At 53.2% G+C, this 21,934-nt stretch overlaps 1 protein-coding gene across 1 annotated transcript in view; it reads left to right on the top strand.

Annotated features, from left to right (window-relative positions):
* Positions 1–704, top strand: part of BCL11A (BCL11 transcription factor A) — a gene marked incomplete at both ends in the record, with an annotated part of 65,207 nt that extends 64,503 nt beyond the window's left edge. Inside the window, one exon of the mRNA XM_084283730.1 lies at positions 613–704. Coding sequence (XP_084139856.1) covers positions 613–704 — 92 coding nt within the window. The remainder of the gene's footprint in view (positions 1–612) is intronic.
* Positions 705–21,934: the final 21,230 nt, after the last annotated feature.

Raw genomic sequence — 21,934 nt, 5'->3', positions numbered from 1 at the left:
TGTGACCGAGGGGCTGCCGCATAGCCCTGCCGGCAGCCCGTGCGTAGCCCTTCGGCCACGCTCCTGGGCGTTATCGAAGCAATTCCCACAGAAACCGGCACGGGGCTGGTCTGAGGCGTGTGCTGGCGGTGCTCCGGGTTCCCTGCCGCACGTGATGCTAGGCGATGTGCGGTACTCGAAGTGTGGTGGACTGGGGAGAGCCACCCCAGGCACTGGCCCGGCGGTGCAGCGGCCACACCGACAGCCTGGGGGGCTCCCTTCTGCACCTGGCTGCTCCCTGGGTGCCGGGGGAGGTCAGCGAGGTTTGGGGAAAGTCCAGGGGCAGTCCTGAGGCAGGCTGGCTCAGTCCCTGTGTGATCAGAGCCCCAGTGCAGGCCAGGGGCTCTTTGCCGGGGCGATCTGTGTGTCCCCGCGGTGCTGGACGTGCTCCGTGCCCGCGGGGCGCGAGGGTGGTGCTCGGCGGGCTGAAGGCGGCGCGGCCAGCGGGCAGGAAGGGCCCCTCGTGTCCCACCCCCAGCTGCTAAGGAAAGGGTCAGAACAGAAAGATATCGGAGGAAGTCGCACCCTGGGCCGTGTCACACCTCTCCTCTCCTCTGTCCCCATGCTCTCTAGGTGCGACGTACCCCCCCGGCTGGCGCAGTGCCCAGGGAGCCCCGGACGCCTGGCAGTTTTCGGATGGAAGTTCAAGAGCACTTAAATTCTGAGAGGAGGTGAAGCTGGGGCCAGCGGCCGGTGGTGGCGTGGTGTCCGGAGGTGGCCTCCATCCTGCTGGCTCGCCGCGTCCCTGGAGCAGCCGAGACGTCCCCTCCGAAGGCAGCGCTCCCCAGGCTCCTCCTGCCCGCAGGACTATCGTATTTATATTTTGTAATAGAGTACAGCACTTCTTTCCGTTCGGTTTTTGTTTGTTTATTTCTTTTTCTAAAAACGAAAAGCAAAAGCGCCCACCGAGGTCGAGGGCTTTGCAGTGGCTGTGACTGGCTCCTGTCCCCGTGGAGAAGACTGTCTTGCTCTCGTGTTGATCCTGCGTGGAGGACCCAGCCTGTTGTTTATCTCCATTTCTTAGAAGGTGCACCTCACGTTACCAATTCAAAATAAAACACGGTGTAGGTCCGTGGCGGGTGGGCAATCGCCATAATAAATGCTGGAGCTATAGGTTTTGTTCGCTCTTTCTTTAATCTGTAGTGTGTGAGCAGGCTGGCCAGGGCCGGGCAGCTGCCGTGACCCCGTGTGACCGTGCTGCCCGCAGGAGCAAAGCGCCGAGTCCGCGGGGACAGCGGCAGCGCCCGTGTCCCCACCTGGGCACCGTGGGCAGGCGGCCCCACATCGGCCCCCCCCCGGGCATCGGGCTCACGGCCGCGACCCCGAGCCGTGGCCAGCCGAGCGCTCCGCCGCCGCCCGCGTACGATTGACCGCCGCCGGCTGCTGTACTGCATTTCTGCTGTTAAACCCTGTGCTTTTGGGGTGGGGGGCATCGGGGACCGCCTCTGTCTTGTCACTGCTTGTCAAACCGCGGCCGAGCCAGCGGGTTTGGGGAGTGGTAATGGTCTTGCTGCGGAGAATTGGTCGGTGCCAGGTGAAGTGAAGCCCTGCCCTGGCTGGGAGCTCCCCTCAGTGCCATCGGGTGTCCTCGCATCCCGCTGTCCCCCCTCAGCCCGCTTGCCTTGCTCCGAGCAAAGCACCCCCTCCAGGATTTCCCTGGTTTGGGGCCCAAGTGCTTTGCGGAACAGAAGATGGGTTAAGTGCGTGCTTCCCTGCTGTCTCAGATGGGATTTATAGGCTGCAGCTCCCGGCGACTGTGCCGGAGAGCAGGAATGGGCCTTATTTGGTTAAAGAGCGAGCGGAGCCGCTGCAGGGCTGCCAGGACACCCGCTGCAGGTCTGGGCAGGACGCAGCAGCCCCAGGTCAGGGACCAGCCTGCTGCTTCGGTCACCGAGCTCTGCCTGCGAGTTCGCTCACGTCCTTCACATCCCAGCCAGGCACCTGGCCGGGGCCACGCTCTCCTGGCAAACCAGCCATAGGTAACGTGGCTTTGCCTTTGCCTGGTGTTGCTCTTCTTTATTTAATTGTTGTGAACAGCTGCAGCCCCACCTGGGTACCTCTGCAGCTGTGCCACACCAGGGCTGACGGGGCTCTGCTTCGTCTCCAAATCACTCTACAAGGAGCACCTGGTCCAATGGTTGCAACCAGTGGCAGCTGTGAGGGTGTTGAGCAGCTCTTGGGTCTGTCTTTGTGCTCTGCTTTGTCTGAGTGCAGGCAAAACTCAGTTCTCCAGCTGCTTTGTGGTGCTGCTGAAGCAGCCTCTTGGGCATTCAGTGCTCGGATGCAGCGGGCTGGGTCCGTGGGCATTGCTGCCCTGTGGGAGCCAGGGCCGGGCTTTTCCTGGGAAGAGCAGAAAATAACCAAGCAGGGACTGGTGCAGGCGCCTGGTGAGCAGCTGAGCGTGGCAGGGAGAAGCCGTGTGGATCCTTGTCCTAAGCACTGAAGGTAAATCGAAGCAGCCCTTAAGATGTATGTTCTGTAACGTGGGCGTTAAAACCCCGCACCTACTAGGAGTTTTACACCCACAGACTTTACGTGTTGCCTTAAAGTGATTAAATACACGTAATGGCCACGCTGGGAGCCTCCTGCAGGCCCTGGGGCTGCTCTCCTGTGCTCGTGGCCACGTCCTGCCCGCTGGGTCCGTCCTGAGCGAGCACGAAGCAGCGGCACTGCCTCAGCGCCAGGCTGCAGCGGGGCTGTGTGGGCTTCCACCGCCACGCGTGACTTGTTGCAGGGGTGGCTCCCCTTCTCTTGGCTTGTTTGTGGGTTTTGGCTGGGACCTGGCTGTTGCAAAGCCTGTGGCTGTACCCTGAGGTGTGGGAGATTTAACAGCCCAAAGAAGAGCTCTGTGTTTCTCCGTGCAGCGATAGGCTGAGCTGAGCAAGGTGCCTGGGAATTAGGTAGCTTAGCTTTGATTTGGGGGATTGAAAAGCTGCTCTCAAACATGAAGGCATTTTGTCCATGCTGTTTTTTATTTCTAAGCCCATTTTCCTGACACTACAATTCAGCAAAGGTCAAGTCTCTTGTGAAGTCTAACCTAAATTTTGCTTTCAAAATAATGTGTGTTTCGGATTCAAGGAGCAGCCAGGTTACATCCTCTTTACAATGTAGAGAGGGGGGCACGCGGGCGTGCAGGCGCCTGTTGGGCACAGTCTCTCCAAAATGACCTGAAAACAGATCTAATAATCTGCCAGCAGCAGCAAACCACCCCCAAAGCCCCGCTTCTCTTTTTGATCCCAGCTTTGTCCCATCTCATCCTGCCAGGTGACGCCAGCGGTCCGGAGGCCTGGGGCTCGGCGTTCCTCAGCGGCAGCAGAGCAAGGGGAGGGGGGGGCGAGCTCCTGCTGGACTTTATTTTGCTGAACATCCTATTTGTCCCGAACGTCCTATTTATCCAGTGCTTTCTGCTTCCATTTCTGGTGCAGAAGCATTGCAGGTCCCCGGGCTGTGAGGTGTAGGGGACGGCTCAGGGGCCGTGGGCAATCTGCTGGGCACTGCTGCGGCTCTGGCAGGGGGCTGCTGTGACACCGTGCGTGATCCTGCTAGGAAAATTATGACCAAGGAGCAAGCTAAACAACCCACCGGGATCAGAGTGGTACCTCGCTTGCTTCTCGTCTTATTCTCTGCTTTCTCTGCCCCCAGACTTCCCCAACCCAGCCCTGGCTGGGCTATCGTTCAGCTGTACATTGTACATGATCCAAAATCCCAGTCCTTCAGAGCTTGTTGGCCCCCATCGTGGCACACCCTGAGCCTCCTCTCCCCCCCCCCCCCCCCCCAGAAATCACCCTCTCAGCATCCATCTTCTATGGGGGTCTCAAAATAATCAGTTATTCTTAAGGAAAGATGAAGTTACAGGGGGAAAAATAAAACAAAAACACAAAGCAAACCGCTCCAAAAATATGGCCCTTATTCCTTAATCTGGCTGGATAGAGTTACACATCTGGTAGAGGCTTGTTCCTTGTTGCTATTACTTTTATTGCGTCTTTAGCAGTGATGAAGTTCAGATGGCAGGAGCAGTGGGCCCCAATTTAATTTCGCCTGGCCTCCCGTAATGAGCGCTGCGCGAGCTGGGAGCACCGGCGGGGCTCCGCTCCCAGCCTGCGTGGCACGGGCGGGACGGACAGACGGACAGCGGGACGGACAGACAGACAGACGGCCGGTGGCCAAAGCCTCGCGGCGAGGGTGCAAGGAAGGAGAGGTCTGGCCGTGGGGTGGTGGCGGAGGGGCTGGAGGGCCGGTGTGGTGCGATGCGTCCGTGCCATCCGCTGTGTGAGCAGCAGTGAAATGCTGCAGCCGGACAGATGGACGGATGGGTGGATGGACAGACGAACGGATGGCTTTTTCATGTCGAAACCTAGAAGCAAGATGTTCAGGTGGATTCCCACCTCCTTGGTGGCTGGGGTGATGCTCTCCTAGGTTGCTTCAGCCCTGGTGGCTCTCCCGTGGCGATTCCCGTCACCCTCCGGGTTCCGGCGGCGATGTACAGAGGCTCCCACCTCCCCCGGGTGCCTGCCGATGCATGTGTCTAAGGGCTATACAGGACTCATTTACGGGCCTCCCGTCGGTGGGATTTGTGCATGCAAAATGAAGGTTGTATTTGGCTTCTAATATTCCGATCTATATTCCATATTGTGTTGACCAAGAAAACCAACTCAGCCCCGTGCTGAAGAATGTGATGGAGTGATGACTTTCAGAAACGTACTGTAAATCAAGGAGGCTAATAAATACTTGCTATTGATAAAAACGGGGCTACTGCCTTCCAAGTTATTGTGACATCTTACAGCATCTTGAAATTGTTGGGTCCCCGTGGAAAGACGTGGCCTCTCACCAGGCCGTCCATCTGATCCACCAGAAGACCTCCAGAACTTACCCAGGCCAACATCCCGAAGATCCCTTGGCTAGGAGCAAGGCTGCCTGCACCAGCTCCTTACTAAAGCTTCGGCACTTCCCAGTCTTAAATCCCCTCCTCTCCCCAAAAGCTCCTGTCGGTAGGGATCCCGCTCCCCAGGCAGCCCCAGCTCCCATAGGGACAGTGAAGGGCCACCGAGGGAGGGGTCGGCAGACGCAGGTTCCCTGGGATGATGTTATCAGGCTATTTTTTTTTTTTTCCCCATGTTTTATGTAGGGCTGCCTTCAGTGGCACGGGCTTGCTGTGATTTCAGCTGTGGCTTTTGGGGAAACTCCTTGTGAATTCGGGCAATGGCTGCGATGCCTGCCCGGTGCCCCACACAGCGGAGCTCCCTGGGGAAGGGAAAGGCTCAGGAGAGCAGCGAAGCCTCTGTCCTGTCCTACAGCACTGCGGGGCCGGGGAGCAGCTGGGACCACTGTTTTCAGCGGGGTGAGCTCAGGTAATGCTGCTGTCTCCAGAGGGGCGAGGTCTAGCACCTCTCAGTGCAGATAACTTTGCGCAGCCCTCTTAAATTAAACCTTTAATTAAAAAAGAAAAAAAAGGGGTGAATGCAGGCTCTGCCCAATGTACAACTGATACACACTTGAGGCTCTAGAATGAATGACATAAATAAAGGTGGATGGTTTTATCTCCTGGCAGCCCACAACAGCAGCGACCGACTTGCTCTGGCTGGGCTCTGGCGTGCCGGGCAGCCTCCCTCCGGCAGCCCCCTTCGTCCCCCTGCCCTCCCGAAGCCACAGCACCTTCTGCAGCTGTAGTGATCACAGGGGAGGGGAGAGGCTGATTTAAAGCAGGGCCTTGCCGTGTAAAATAAGGCGTGGAGGCGATGAAAGATCCCTGGAGGTGTGGAGGCAGGGACCAGGCTTCCCCACCTCGCTGCCCTTGGATGCGTCCAAAGATGCCCGGGGTGCTGCTGCCTTCCCTGGTCCTGCTGGCTCTCCTGGGCTATGGGTTTGGGGTCATCTGGTTTTTAGGAACCGGTAACACTCGGAAGCATGGGTCCGGCATCGCTGGAACGGGTCAGGAGGGAGGGTGGGAGGTGAGAGCTCGTGGCACGGGCAGAGCAGTCACTGGGAAATTATGCATTTTCTGGACCAGCTTTATTCCCTCCCGTGTATTAAACATTATTTTAATATTCTAGTGACAATGTTTTATAATTGAGCTAAATGTAAGAGGGGGAGGGAGCCCTCGGCGTGGTGTAAGGAGGGAAGGGATCTGCCAGAGCCTGGCTGAGGCTGGGCTGGCTCCTGGGCACAACCTGCGGCAAGAACGACCTCGGCCTCGTAAAGGTGGCGGGGCTGGCGCAGGAGAAAAGCGTTGTAAGAATTACATTAGTTCACAGACGTATATTGAACTCATGAGGGGAAATCTAGCCCCTGAGAGAGAGAAACTAAAGAGCTGAGCCATAAACCAGTGTGATAACATCCTTATTATAAGATGCAAATTAAGGGGCCCAATTCACTTTAAGAAAGCATTATGAGTATTTAATTTTTCTAGTGGGAATACCTCCGAAGTTGGCCTGTGTGTGCTTTTTTTTGTGCTGTGTACTTTATAATGACAATAAAAGAAGTCAGGCCGTGGAGAAGCTGCTGAGGGCAGCGGGGGGGATGCTGGGCGTGGGTCAGGGGCTGGCAGGAACAGCCCGAGCCTGGTGCTGGCCACAGGGCACCCGGGAGCCGTGGGTCCCTTTTCTCGGGGTCCCCTTTCTCGAGGGCGCCTGCTTGGGGCATCTGTCCCCACTGGGCACGGAGCTGGGCTGGGTGAGGGGCTGGACCCAGCCCTGCAGCATCACCGCTGGGTCACAGCCCGGCACTGCCCCGCTGGGGGTCCCAAACCCCACAGCTTTCCTGGGAAAACCTCTTCCTCTCCTCCTGCACCCCAAACCCTGACCTGGGATCAGCCCTAGGCCCGTGCTGAAGCCCCTTTCTGGCAACTGAGTACTTATTTCTTCCCAAGCCCCTGTTTACCCAGGAATATAGCTTTTTTCAAGCTGGGCAGGTGCACATAGCTTGCAAACCCGATAAAAGAGTTGCTGGTAGGTAATGCCCCAACTGCGGTGGGGCAGTGCTGGGGTGGGCTTCCCCCCGGGGGCACACGGCGTTAGGCACCTTCGGTATAAAATAAGTGACTTAGAAACCCCAGGGCCTTTCTGACGGAACAGGCCGTGCTGTGGTAATCCTCCCATAGTCACTGCTTCAATATTAAAGAGGAATTTTATGGGGTTTCTTCCTTTATGGGCGCTTTCCATGCTGCTCCCACTGCGTCCCCGAAGCCTTGCCCTCCCTCCCCGTGATGCAGGAGCCTCCCCAGCACCTCCTCGCCGACGCTGCCCACCCAGGCTCTTTATCAGATGCCCCAGCTTCTCCCCACCAAACCGCGGTCCCGGGTAGGGGCGGCCATCTGCGCGGGGGAAATCCTCCCGTGCCTGGCCCCGCGATGGCAGCTGCGGTTTCGTCGCTGCCTAGCTGCGAAATGGGGAAGGATGTTCTTCCCTGCGGTCTGCAATTGCAGCGTGGAAAGGCACAAACACGTTTCTACACCGTCGCCCTCCTGCAAGCCGCCTGCGATAAGGCAGGATGCGTCGGAAGGCAGAGCCCCGCCGGGGGATGAGTTATGAACACGGCTGTAAAAGCTGCCTGGGGCAGTGACGCGGTGCAACAGTGTCTGGGGGGCTCCTAGAAATACTCAGTGCTACCTGATTTTTTTTTTTTTTTTAATTATTATTTTTGATTTGCCTCCTGCCCTGCTCAGCAGTGCCCTGTCCACCAGCTTGGCAGCTGTTGGCACAAGGCGAGGCAGGGTGTTCCCAGCCGGGCCGTGGGTGCCTTGCCAAGGGGATGCTCTGCAGCCATCCTGGAGATGAGCAAGGAAGGGTTTGGGGTGCCAGCAGCGTGTGCTTAGCAGCTGCTCCCAGCCCATCGGCACCCGTGCTCCCCAACAGCAGCCCCTCTCCTCCCCAAGGAGGTCGATGCCTTTGCTCCCGGCGCGCCCCGTCTCCTTGGGCACGGTGCTGTGTTCGAAATGCCCCTGGGGGAGCTCATGGTCACTTAGGTGTTGCCATCAACTTTCTGATGCTGTAGACCAGAGGGGAAAAAAATGTGTGCATTCACAAATAATTGTATGTGTACCTGAGCATCCTTGCCTCCTACACTGCTGAGTGGAGAGCTGAGGAAGATTTGTTTTTCACAACGTTGCTTTCCTGCTTGTTAGAGGTGGGATAGCTACCAAATATATTTGTTATCTCTGGCTTGGTCGCTCCTCTGGCACACACCTCATCCTTGTGCCTGCATCCCCACCTGGCTCCAGTAACAGAGCTGCAGCAAACACAATTAACCTGGAGCTAATTACCCAGGTACTTGGGCTCCTGCCCTGCTGACTCACAGCCCAGCGTGGTCAACCAGAGCCCCTCACACCCCACAGCTGAGCCCAGGGAGTGGTGCAGTGCAGGGCCACATCTCAGAGAGGCGAGGGGTGCACGTTGGTTAAGTCAAAGTGCCGGGGACTCTACGTTAAGGAATAATTTGGCACACGTGAGAGCCCTATGGAAAAAATTAACTTTTCCTCAGCACGCTGCGCCTGTTTGCTCTGCTCTTTCCCTTCCCTTCCCAGGGTTGCTCAAAGGGCAGCGAGTTTCAGCTCAGCAAATGCCTCCTATAAATTCCTTTCTCCAAACGCTGCCGATGAATACCTTCAGCACCCCAGACTCCAGATCCCTTTAAGCTCTGACGAGCCATGTGTATATTGTGTATTTTTGTTAGAGGAGAGGATGTTTAGTTAATGTGTAATTAGGTGCCGCGCGGCCATCCCGAGTGATTTACGAGAGCGGGCAGGCGAGGCTGCGGCACAGCTCCGCGTGCTGGGGCCGGGCATGGACCTGCTGCACCGCCAGAAAGCGGAGGAGGGGGCAAAGAAATCCCTCCTGAAACACTGGGGGGGGGCTGATTTCACCACCCTGGGGCTGGGGCAGCTTTCTTTCAAAAAAGTGTGAGCCATCGGGGAGTCCTGGGGAGCGCCTGCGACACACAGAGTGAGGTTTACCAGAAAAATCAATGGTGTTGGTTAAAGAAATAAACCGTGGGTGAGCGGGGTGTAGCCCTGGGGTGGAGGAGTTCAGCCTCCCCACCGCCCAACCCAAGCCCCCGCGTGGCAGAGGTTTCTTGGTATCACAGACGAGTTTCTACTGGGTGGGAAGACGAGGACCCTTGTGCTGACAACGCAGCCATCTCCACGAGGAAAAGACAAGAGTCCTGCCCCAGAACACAGCGACCCTTGATATTTTCAGTAGGGAATGTTGGAGGGAGGGACGCTAGAGCTGGGAGAGCATCGCTGCTCCACGGTAGGGGATGGAGCTGAGGGGGATGCCAGCACTCGCTGTGCCCTCAGCGATGGGGCACCGACCAACAGCACAAATAACAACTGTTGCAGGTGTTAGCAGGGCCCACCCCTTTTTGCAGCACCACATCGCAAACTGAAGGATTTTACAGCCAGGTGTTAGGAGGAGAAGCCTCGCTCAGCTGCTGCGGGTCCTAGTGCGGTTGGCAGAGACGTGGCCCTAGCCCAGCACCTCACTTACGGGATGAGATGAGAGGCAGGGCTCAGAAACCTGATGGGGCCCGCAAAGGACAGACAGCCCTCAGCGTGCAAGCAGCCAGCTCTCCTTGGCCCTGCTGCAGGTGGGCTTCAGCTGTGGCCCTCTAGCTTGTTGCTTGGTGGGGCACCCAGGGCACCTCTCCTCCAGCTGCTGCTGATCACATAGGGCTACCTCAAAACGGCATGGGCCAGCAGCAGCCCAGGGCTGAGCTTGCCATGAGGAGTGGTAGATTGTGCTCCTGTAGCAGCTAGGCTTGTACAGTTTTAGCTTTACCTTGGTGCTCTTTGGGTGCTAGGAAGCTGGTGTTGTGTGTGGAAGGGCTCCTGGGGCTGGTGGCACTGCGGTACCAGCCTCCATACGTGGTCTGATCTAGTTGCCACAACCTCGTACTTGCACCTGAACCGGCTTTGCTTCTTCTGGTTGGATCTGGGGGGACAATGCCTGTGGCCTTCACGCTTGGATGGTTCAGGAAGATCTCTCTCTGGAGCTGCCATTGGTGCCAGAAACTTCCAGGACTACACCAGGTCTGTGCAGAGGAGGGCCAGCAGCTGCAGGCACCCTGAGCGCTCCCAATACCAGGGAGTGGGGGCCTGCCTTCGTAAGAAAGCTGAAGGTGGCCTGGCCTGGCTTAGGAGGGACTGAGACTTTTACAGGGACCTTCACCTGTGTGGGGTGCTGAGCCAGAGGTGACACCTCCTCTCGGCTCGTGCACCTACTTGACTGCGCTGCTGCTCGTGGTGGAGACGCCTGGATGCTTGCGGAGAGCAGCTCTGCCGTGGGGCAGGTGAGTGACCCCTGTGCGCTGCCCTTTGTTTTATTCCAAAACTTCTCTCTTGTGCTTCACCTGCACAAGTTCAAGGCCAGTACCTGGTGTTTTTAGGCTGCCCTCATGTAGCTCTCTGTGAGCATGTGCTGCCTCTAAAGGATCTCCCCATGTCCATGGTATGGAACTTGCAATATCTCTTATGTTATGCTGCCTTTCTCCTACGTTTGCTGGAGGGGAGAGCTTAGCATGGACTATGTGCTAGATTTTAGGAAAGCCTCTATGCTCCTTGGCACCACGGGCTCAACTTAGCCTTTCATCTGTATAAGACAAATAGATTGGGTATTGTGAGAGTGCAGGATTGCATTGATTTTTTTAATTTTTTTATTTTTAAAGACGTACCTCTAGAGCTGGAGGCAGGGCCCGTGCCAGTGAGTTAATTGCATGAAGTTGTGTTGCTCCATTGTCCTGACAGAAGCTGCCTCCTACCAGTACCTGGCAATTGCTGTCACACACTTTATTAGTGCTGTGGTGGGTAAAACTTTTGGGGTCTCTGGCAGGACTGTTTTGGGGGCTGCTTGCTCAAAGCCTGTGAGCTCAGGTTCGCCTGGACCAGGGTCCTGGCATGTGGGGGTGTCAGTGCTTGTACAACACCAAGTGTGCTTACCCCCAAGGTTCATTGAAGATCCCTAAATGCTGCAAAATTATTGAAAAGCACCAATCCATATCACATGGGGACGGTGGTGCCTCTTGTTAGTACTGAGAGGGAGTATTCTCGTTCCCCCTGTGCTCTCACAGGCAGCTTTGTACCATGGCCAGTGTTTCCCTCTCTGGTGAGTCAGGGAAGAACCATGGTGGATTAATTCCCTTCTGCCCTAGGGAGGTAGTAGGGGACCTTGCAGAAGCAAATGTGGTAACCTGAGACCAGTTATGCCACAGGGCAGGATTTTGCCTGAGATGGGCTCCCTCCCAGCTCTGCATGTGGTGCACGGGGCTGGAGGGAGGCGGGCTGGCCGCTGTAATGGGGGCTGGAAGAGCCTGGCAGGCCCTGCTCCTGCACCATCCTAGCACTCCTGGTCCCGAGCCCTCGTCCCCTCCCCTCCATGGGTGTCCCCAGCACCACCAGTCTTTGGGGTCCCTTCCCTTGGTGAGGCCGCATCACCTTGTACTGGAAGGCAGCACAGACCTGGTCTATTCCCCTCCAGAAACCCTCGCTATAGCCAGCTTTGTTCACAATTTTGGCAAATCCCTGCTAGCCCTGGCTGGATCTGTCTGAAAAGCCTGGTGGCAGCTGCGGCCTGGCATGGCAGTGCCCTGGGGTTGCTCCCCCAGGCCATGAGGAACCGGCCGGGCCCGCATGGCGCTGCCGGCCTGGCCTGGCCCTCGCTGCCGCCGCGTTGCCCACTTCTGCTTTGAGGTCAGGCTGGTGCCACCGGCTGGGAGGAAACACAAGGGTGTCTCCAGCTCATTCCGGCTACCCCTTCCTCTCCTCATGCCCTTCCACCTCCGGCGTGGGGCACCCGGCGTTAGCTTCTGGGGAACTTGAGCTGGAACAACGAAGTCCGTCCATTAAAGCATCATCCTTGACTCCTGCAGGCCCTCAGCCATCTCACCAGTCCTTGTCTGAGTGATTAAAGCTTGTGCCATTAGCGTGCTGCTTAATGAATATTGAAGTACTGTCTGGAAATGACAAGGCGCGTGTTTTTCTGTGACACAAACAAAACAGAAATGTTTTCCACTGAAAACAGCCTTCTAAGTGTTCGGTGTCACCTTGCTGGAGCTTTGCTGCTGCCCTAATCTTTGAACTGAACTGGGAAGTGGGAATCTTGTGGCTGGTAATAGCTAGGCCATTATTTTAAAGATACAAATGTTTAATGTACAATAACGAGTCACATAATGAATGTCCAAATGAATGATGCTTTCTTCAGTTTTACTTTCCCAGAGGCGCAGAAAGTATTGGTCACTTTGACACAGAAAGCAGCCGGGCAATTTCACTGGCGTTCTTTAAAAAGAGATTTTATTTCATAGCATGATAGTCAGAAAGGCCCAGAAACAGCCTGTGCTTTCTGATCGCTGCTCTGAACTCCATTCATCTCTGTGCCAGTGATGCTGCATTAGATGGGACGTGTGGGATTTGGGTGTGCTCAGCCCCGAGCCTGCCGAGGCAGCACTGCCCTGGGGGACCAAGGGGCAGAAAGGGATGGTGAAAAACATGTATAAAGGGTTTCTTCTTTCCATGGTGGAAAAAAAAAAAAAAATTGATTAATGAAACCTGGTGTGGGTGGGCACCATGCCTTTTACCTGGTGGGTTTTGTTGTGCTGAAGAGATGGGAAACATCTGAGGGAGGATCCCTTGCCTCTGCTGCTGCTCTGGCTGCTGCTATTTCCTGCCCTCACAGTGCCTGGAGGTGCAGATGCTGGCAGTGAGCATGTTGCTGAGCCCCGTCCTGGGCCAGCGTGGGCTTGGCCATGAGATCCCACCGGTGGGGGTGGGAAATGAGGTGTTGGTGCCGGTGATAAACAACTGTGGGTTATTGGTAAGGAGCAATGCCTATTGGAAGTTGCTGCTTTGTGGTGACTAAGTAAGCATGTCTGTGGGGTAATATTGAAGATGAATTCCCCTTCTGCTAGGAAAGAAACAGCTCTGTGCAATGAGGTGGGCGCTGGCGGGCTCTGCATGCTGGGCTGAGCTCTCTGTGTGGCCCAAATCTACCCTGCCTTCAGTGTGGTAGGGTTTTGTATGGATGCTTGCAGTACCCTGTTGCTCCTTGTTTATCAGTGAGTTGAGGAGAGAAGCTCTGTGAGATGTCTCTGGAGCTTGGAAGTAAGGCCCCATCCTTCCACCACTGAAACCTGTGGGAGAGCACCCTGTCGGTGCTGTAGGGCAGGACCAAGCCCTGTGCAGTTCGGGCCTTGTCATGCTACAGCAGACAAGGAAGACTTGGTGACTTCAGCCACAGCAGGAAATTACTCCTGCATGTGTGTGCGGGGGAGGTCTGAAGTGAAATCTTGCTGTAGAAAGCAAAATTCTACTGCTAAAAGAAAAAAAAAAAAAAAAGAAAAAAGAAAAAAAAATCAGGTTTTTATCTATTTTACCGAAGGCTAAAATGAATTCTTATGTATATTTTATAAAAATATTTATTTTGTTCATAGCTCAGCATTAAGGATACCTTTTTCATAATGAGCTCATGTCAGAGCTCCAGCGCGAGTTTCCCGTGACCGTAGCCCGCAGGCTATATTTTGCAAAAATGAAAAATGGAGGTGTTATTTGCCTATCGATACGGCCCTGTGCTGATCAATGCGAAGCAGCACTGCGCTTTCCCGGCACTCGCCATGGCGGGGGGCGGCTGCCGCCCTGCCCGGGCAGCGCGGGACTTCATCTGCGGCACCGAGCTCCCGACCGCCGGCCGACAAAATGCCTCTCTGACAGCCAGCCATTAATTACCATCATCTGAGCCTAATTCATTCATCCCTTTCCCTCTCATGCAGAGGGACAGCGAGGGCTGAGGGCACTTGGGGAAACGTAGGCATGATTCCATATTCGTTATGCAGCGAGCGCTGCCTGCGACTTTGTTGGTTGCAGTGGCTTTAATTGAATTGGCTTGCCAATAAAGCTGTTGTCATTCAGTAAGTGAATTTGTTGTACTACTCGCACCACAGCTGCTGCATACAACCAGGCATTTCCTGAAGGCAAGCCAACCTTGCACTACCCTGGCTGGAGTTGTTTTGTGTTTTTCCCTTCCCTCGAATCCATCCGCGATGCCCTTTGGGGGCTGTTTCCACCCACGCAGCTCCAGAGAGGAGCGGGGTCCCCCAGCCCAGCCCCTCGTGCAGGATGTGTGGGGTCCCAGCAGCGGTGGCCGCAGGCTGTGTGCCCCTTGGGCTATGGCACTGGCTGGCCAGCACCTGAGGTTTTCAATTACCAGGTACCAGCCTCTGTTACCCTGTGCTGGTCATTGTAAGAGCATCATTGTTCCTCACAGTAAAAACAAAGGGAAAATGACAGATTTTGATAGTCATGGGCTTAGAACCCCATTAAGAAGTCTAGCAATATTGATAAAACAAAGCAATGTTACAAGAGGCATTTATTATGGAGTATGTAGGCTGTTGGGCCAAAAATACTCCAGCTTTCCACAGTTTATAAAATATTAGAGAAAGGGGGGTGGGGGGGACTGCTTGATTTATGGTGTCTGTAAAGTGATATTGAGATGGAGTAAAATATCCAGAAGTCTGAGGAAAGCATTGCTCCTTGCCTTTTAACAGAAGGGAGGAGTGCATGTACGACAGTCTGGAAAGCAGGACAGGGGCAGCATGGTGGTGGCCAAGGACCAGTGCAAGGACTGACCACCTCATCCTTCCTGCTGGGGATCTCAGATGCAAACCCAGCCCTGAGTGCCACCACTGCCCTGTCTCTCTGCTGGGGCAGAGTAAAACCATGTGTGTTGCCCTACTGAAGAAGGGGGGGGGGGGAAGAGATCTGGATCCATTTCAAAAGGTTGTGGCTCGGTCCCAACTCTGATGTGAATGAATTACTTTTCTTTTTCTTTGTGCTGTGCTGAGCTGGGTGAATTACCCTGAGAAACAAGTTTTCTTCAGAGATTTTTTTTTTTTTTTATAACCTCGTAAAACATTACCTTGAAGTCTGAGTTCATTCCATCAGATTTCTCCAGGTTTTTATTTTTAATACATCCAAAATATGGATAGGTAGGATATGTCAAGCTCTCGTCTCAAATTGGATCACGCTCAGCTGGATGCCTAGCCTAAACTGAATGAGCTGAAGTCATGTTTTGTGTGTCAGTCTTGCTTGAGATGAATCATAAATTTGAAGAGAGAAGCTGGCAATGAGCTGGTTAAACTAGTACACGAATGCCCCTTTCTAGACATCCAATAATAAAAGAAATTTCACTCTGTATAGGCTCGTGCTATTTGAGGAGAAACTCGTGAAGAGGTGCCTGATTGCAACTGATAATGGTAAAAGTTTCCTTGACTCCAGCACTGGTGGATTGAGCCTCTGATGGGAACCTGTTGCCTTCAGCACTGGGCGCCTGCATGTACAGATCTGTGGAAGTGGTTTTGGCAATGCTGCCATGCCTATTTCCAGCCCAGGAGGAGTCACTTCTGTTTGGGAGAAAAATATACCGAGCATGAGGCCCTGAAAATAGCTGGCTTGTCTCTTCTCCCTTTAGGGATCAACTCTGGAAATAAAACCCTGATGGTGACTGTCCCACTGATGTCTGTAAGACTGAATTTCCTTCCCCCTCAGTGTTTGTTGGGGTGTTTCCTTGAGGTAGCAGGAAATACCTTTGTGGTTAGCCCGGCTCCAGGCACTTGGGCTGATGGTGCCAGGTGATGTGTCTGGAGGCATGGGGTGGTGAGGGTGTAGCAGGGCTGCATCAGTGGGGCCTGGCATTTTGGGGCAGGGCCACATGAACCCTCAGCAGCCACCCCTCCTAATGGTTTTGGGGTGCTGGGTCCCAGTGTAGCTGCCCCGCAAATAGGGTCTGCACCATTAGCAGCCCCGACATGATCCAAAGCCAGCCAGTTGTTAGGTTTCTTCCCACTGAATTTGGGCACTAGGGAAGGTTATGTCAGAAGCATGTGGATAACTTTAAATAACCCAAGCAGGATTTGTTTGCTGCTGGGAAACAGACCTGCAATGCCTGGAGCAGGTGGCAGTGGGGTGCTGGGTCTCAGCTTCCTCCTGCGGGGAGCGTTGGTGGCCCTGGGGCAGCGTGAAGCTCCCTGGCAGCTGATGGGACCTGCGGGTCTGTCCCACGTGGAGGAGCTGGTCCTCCTTCCTGCCGCACCAAAACTCACCCTGGGGTGTCTGTGGCACGGGACAGCCCACCGGTGTGGAGCGCTGCCTGCGGGAGCCTCAGCTCAGCAAGGCGGAGAGGATGGGGAAATCTGAATGGTGAATAACCCGTGGTTTGGGCAACTTAGAGCAGATTTACCTTGAATGCTGCTCTTAGAGCAGTAATGCGAAGTAAGTGACTGTGTCAGTCAATTATAGACTTATGGTCGCTGACAACTTTTTCTCCTAGCATGCCTTCCCACCACTCCCCAAGCCTCTGCTGGAGAGGACAAGCCCGATGGCAGTAAAGACACGTGAAACTCAATAAGCAGTGGCAAGCAGCCAAGATAAAAGTTCAGGGTAACTTCATATCATCTTATACAGTACAACTGTATTTTTTTTAAAAAAGACCAAACATAAAGAGCTTTTGTAGGCCTTTATCCCCCACGTTATTAGAAATAAATTTTCAGTATTAAGAGCCATGTACTTCTCAATTTACAGATAATAAAATTGGCCCTTCTTTATTTAGAAGGGTAATATTTTTCTTAATTCTTCTGTGCCCTTCATGTTCGTGGTTTAAGAAAGTTGTGCAAACATATTGACCTTCAATTAGAATGAGATTTCTGTGTGCCAAATACAAATAAGCATAATTTCTCAAGGACTGCGATGAATGACCGGGAGAGTGGGGAGCAACGACTTCCAGAAAGCAGAATCGAGTAGAAGGGATCCGGCCTCTGAAACCGTACCCTAGAAGAGCCATGAATATTGGTTTGTAGTAGGTCAATGTTTATTTTTCTTTCTCCTTGGCAAGCACTGCTCTTGCCTTTGAGCTTAGTAGGGTAGGCAGAAGAAAAAAGTTTGTCTGGATGAGGAACGTGGTGAATAAGCGGTCAGATCACAAAACCAGGTTGTAACCCTTTGAGTGGTTCTCCTTTAAGTCTGAAATTGTTTGGTGCACTTCAGCTCGTTGACAATGCAAGCTTAACTTTGTATTTCACGTGCCAAGTTTATGTCAAATTTAAAGGTAACATATGCAAAAGAAAAAAAAAAAAAGAGTATTTGGTAGCCGTTGGCTGTTAGCTCTTAGAAGCCTTTTATTTCTATTTATTTATTTATTTATTTATTTATTTATTTAGGTGTTGGGCTGTTGGTGGGCATTGACTGCTGGGTGCTGCATCCTGTCCTGCTGGGGCGATGCTGGGTGGCCACGTGTGGTGCAGCGCCCCATGGTCCTGCCGTGGTCTGCTAAACTCTGCATCTGCTCCACCAGGCTGGGTGCCTGGGAGCTCTGGGGTAAAAAAACCCCAATGCCATGAAGGCTTACGAGTACCTGGTCTGCAGAAATGAGCTCGTCTCTCTCCTAGCCTGTGACACAGGGCGCTGGGCTGTGCCACGCCTCGGCGTGACGTGGAGCCTGGTGCCAACCGGTCGCTGCCTCTCTGCTCGCGCGGGAGGGCTTGGGTGCTCTGCACTCAACGGGTTGTTAAAGGTGTAATTAACTGCGTGGGTGGCAAAACAGCCCAGGGCTCCGGTTTGCATTTTGTGCAACTGAACATACCCTTGTTGTTCAGGTAACGTGGCAAATAAAATTTGAGCAGGGCAGCGGCAAGTGTTGATGAGGAGTTTTGAAATAGCATGAGAATGGGTTTTATTACAGTATATCTCCTGCTGAAACTGCAGGGCTGGTGCAAATAATCTATTAACAGAAAGCTTTTGTGAAGCTCTATGGCTTTTTAAAGAGGTTTATGGCTGGGCTAGCAAATGCTTGCTGTGCGAAAGTCCAGAGGTATGAGTCCTCACGGGCCTCTTGGCATAAGCGCTGCCTTCAAGCGCCATGTCGCAACGGGCACGCAGGTACCTGTGGCTGGGGCTGTGGGGCGAGGTCCCGGCCCTGTGGCAGCAGGGGACGTGGCCAAGGGTTCCCCACAGCCACTACCTGCCTCAGGTTTCTCTGTGCTGCGTGCAGTTCCCACCTCTGCAGCCTGGGCTTGCTGTCCTGCACCGGCAGCGGATGGGATTCTCGCTACGCCGCTGAGCCCCTGCGTTGTGCCCGCACCGAGCACTCGCTGCCTCCTTTCTCAGCCAAAGGAGCTGCTGCAAGCAGGGCTTGGCACGGGTGTTGCGTGCCCGGCGCTGGAGCTCCACGTGTGTTGCAAGGCACGTCCCTGCCGTGCTCCCCAGGGGCCAGGATTAGGCCTTCCCTGAGCTCCCCTGCCCGCCTGAGCTGAGGTGCGGTCTGAGCTGCTGTGGTCCAGGCCTGTGTGCTCTGAAGGGCACAGCTGAAGGCCAGGTACTCGTGGGGAAGGAATCGTCCCAGTCCAAGGCTCTGTGTTTCAACAAATGTGTCCTTACTCTTCTGCCACATCTCCGTGGGCTCGGTGACTTCAGGCCTCGCTGCGTGCAAGGCCTTGCCTGGGCTGTCTGTGCTTTCACGTCCTAGGCGGGCTTTTGGAGGAGTGCTCTGGGTTAATGTAGATTTTTCCAGTCTAGTACCTCTTGCAGAGGAGCAGCAAAAAGTGCATTTTAACTTAAACATCCTGCTGTCAGGCTCTTCTCCTCTTCCAGGGAAGAAATGGAGATGTGTAGAGCTGGTGACATGACTGATAAACCTGCACCTCCGGAGCTGAATTCAGAGTTGGTTTCACATTCTTTAAATGAATTAACTTCCACAGACACAGTTTCTGATAGGAAATACTGTAGGCTACCTTGCAGAAATTCCCCTAAATCAATTTTGCATAGTTCTGAGTCTTTGCAGAGGAAAAACTAACTTGTGAGTGGACTTTGAATTATTTCCATCATATGCCAAGGAGTGAGATCCTTACAGATTAGAGGGATGAAATTAAGCAGCACGTTGTGGAAAGCTGTCCCACTGCTCTTTTCCCTGCTGCTCTCCAGGTTTTAAAGTTTTTTTTTATAGGGAAAGGGAAAGCATCTCCAGGCTTGCTATGGGCATCCCCCTTTCTTCTGGGCAAGCAAGGGCAGTGCAAGAGGGTCAGTCAGACAGAGGAGCAGCTGCCTGTGACCTGGTGGGTGTTACCTGAAAATACTTTGTGCTCCATGGAAGACTTTGTCTGAGGTCTCCTATGGCCTTAAAGGCACTTGTCAGTTAGTACACAGCCCTGGTAAATATGGGATATATTTCAAATTCAAATATTTCTGATGGGAATCTTCACTTAGCTGTGCTCTTTGTCGTGGGGAAGCCTTCTGTTACTCATCTATCATTGAGCCGATTCAAAAGGCAGACGGTTCCTTCATTGCCACTTAATTTGCTTGGTCAAGAAGGAGAAAGAATAAAATGATACTTCTGATATGTGGTCACTTAACTGGACTGGCAAAGCCTTGGTCAGTCCCACACCATGCTTGTCTTTTGGCCAGACTTCCAGCAGTAAGAGCCATTTTCTGCTCTGTGCTGATTGTGAGTGCAGACAATTCAGCCACAGAATTTGCAAAATATGGTTTTGTGTAGTTGAGGAAAAGATTTGAGAGGTAAAGGATTGACCTGTGTGCAGATGCAGAGTGTGTTTAGCAGGCAGGTGTGTGTAGTTGAGTCATGGGATGACAATAGCTCTCCACATGTTTGTATAAAGATTATGCACTAAGGTCCTGACTCCAAACCAATAGAAGCTGATGAAAATGTTTCTGCTGGCTTTAATGGGTTTTGCCCCAGCTCTGCAAGCATGGGGAGTTCAATGAAATCAGATGTCGGAACCCACAAAGAACATGCGAGTGAGCTGCAATTAGTCCAGACCAAAAATAAATATATAAATAAAATAAAAAGGTATGTGTGTCACAATGCAGTGCGGGTGCTTTTCTAAAACTTTGTCTTCTGTTTATTTCAAAGCACTGTAAAATTGCGCTTTCTGTATTACCAGGATTTTCGTGGGGACGATGCTTGATCTGAACAATTCATTTCCAGGTGATCTGTTCCAATTTACTTGTGACCATTACGAAGGGAGGATATTCAGTTTAAAGCACTCTGCCCACGTGGAATTCACAATGACAAGAAACCTTCCTCAGCTGGCATGAGGACTGAGCACTCTGCTTTACTGCCAGCCTTTGCATGAGCTGGGTGCTGGGCTTCCCAGTTTGGTTCTTCCCTGCAGCTGGAATTATTAATAGTTACTCCGAGCTGCGTGCAGTGGACAAATGGGTGGCTGTACCAATTCTACTGAAGTTGAGGTGCTCTAGATTTACTGTGAAATGAGCAAAATCAAGCCTGTAATGATAGTCACCCACAGACCCAAAAATACTCTGCAAAATTCAGAACACATCATGATGCCTATATTGCACGCCACGAAGCTAGTGGGGAGAGGTGCGAATTGCCCCAAGGTCCTCGGTAGGTGTGAACCTCCCAGACCTGGTTTAGCCTTGAGCATGCTCACCCTGCCAGTGCTACCAGGCTGAACAAGTGGGGACAAACCCTGCCGAAAGCTCCTGCCAGCCTCCCCGCTTTGCCCGAGTGCTCGGGCGCCAGGGTTTGTCCTGTTTTTGCAAAGGGATTTGGTGATTGCAAAACATGTCACATTATTGACTGAACGTAGTTACCATCTGGTGGCTGTGTGGATGGTCTAGTGCTAATGAGTAGGTAATCTGAGGCGAGCTTCTAGGGGACAGCTGTCCCCTCGCGCTTTCTTTCTGATGGTTGTACACATCATCGTTGTGCTGGATGCTAATTGGCATCCTTATTTGTGGTGACTGGTTATGAATGGCCACGGAAGCACTTTCTGCAATAAACAGGTTGCAGTGTATGGACGGGGTAATGGAAGGAAAATGGCCTTTCCAGCAGCTGTACTGTGTTTCATGTGTAGACAGGATTTTAGGTTTCTAGCAAAGTTACACAAGCCTTGAATGATCTAAAGAAGGAATCAAAGGATGTGAACTGTTGTAGATGAATTAAATCAAACTTGGCTATCCTCTTGGCTTATTTCCTAGCCCTCTTGTAAGTCAAGTGGTGCCCGCTTCAAAGCACTTACTCTTGTAGGTGCTTGCCCAGGAAATGCAACTTAAACAAAACAAAACAAAAAAAGTCCAGTATGTATTCAGAGTTGTGATCAGGTGGAAGCTGTTCAGAGGCAAAACCACATGATGGTGTTCTTGATTGTTATGGGTGTGATGGTATTTGAAATATTATTCAAAGTCATGCCAAGCCAGGTTCTGCACGTGGAGATAGGGAGCTGGTGATACGGGTGGCGGTCCTGTCGAGGGTGGCTTTGCAGGATGGTGGACACAGAGCTGGAAATGATGCAGGACAGTTGGCCTCATCAGCAGGTTGGATATAGCCGTGAGCTCCGAGAAGTAGTGTCATGGTCTTCCCCTGTGCTGAGGAAAGCAGGAGCATGGTTTGGTCACCCCTCGCTGCGGCTGCTTCAGCACACCTTCACCTGCCCACTCTGTCTGCTCCTGGGAGCTGTTGTGACCCTATAGGAGGCTGGGTTTGGGGGAGAAGGTCTCTAATTTGTGTGGAGATCTTCAAGGGATGTGCTTGCTGAAAATGGCACATCTCAAGGATGAAGAAGATTAAGGTTTGCTCAGAGCAGAGCAAGTGCTCTAGCCTGGTGGAGGTGAGCTTCCCTGCATGACTTTCTAAAGAAGCCTCAATTCTAATGGTGGAGTTTGGTGTGTCTCCTTTTGTTGCACCGCATCTACAAGTGTGACTGCTGTCTGAGGCCTCAAGTAGTTCATGTCTGCCTTGGACTTCCTCACTGGCAAGTCATCCACGATTGCAGGTGGTTACTTACATGTCTGTGGTTCCTCCTATCTCCCTCCTTATCTCATCCTGTCTGTGCAGACTTACGGCTCCCCTAAAATCTGAGAGGAGCACTGGTGGCTGTGGTGGTT

Source organism: Netta rufina (genome assembly GCF_964035555.1).
Source record: "Netta rufina genome assembly, chromosome: 3".
Classification (NCBI taxonomy): Eukaryota; Metazoa; Chordata; class Aves; order Anseriformes; family Anatidae; genus Netta; species Netta rufina.
The sequence above is the reverse complement of the archived record's forward strand: the minus strand, read 5'-3'. Positions and strand labels throughout refer to the sequence as shown.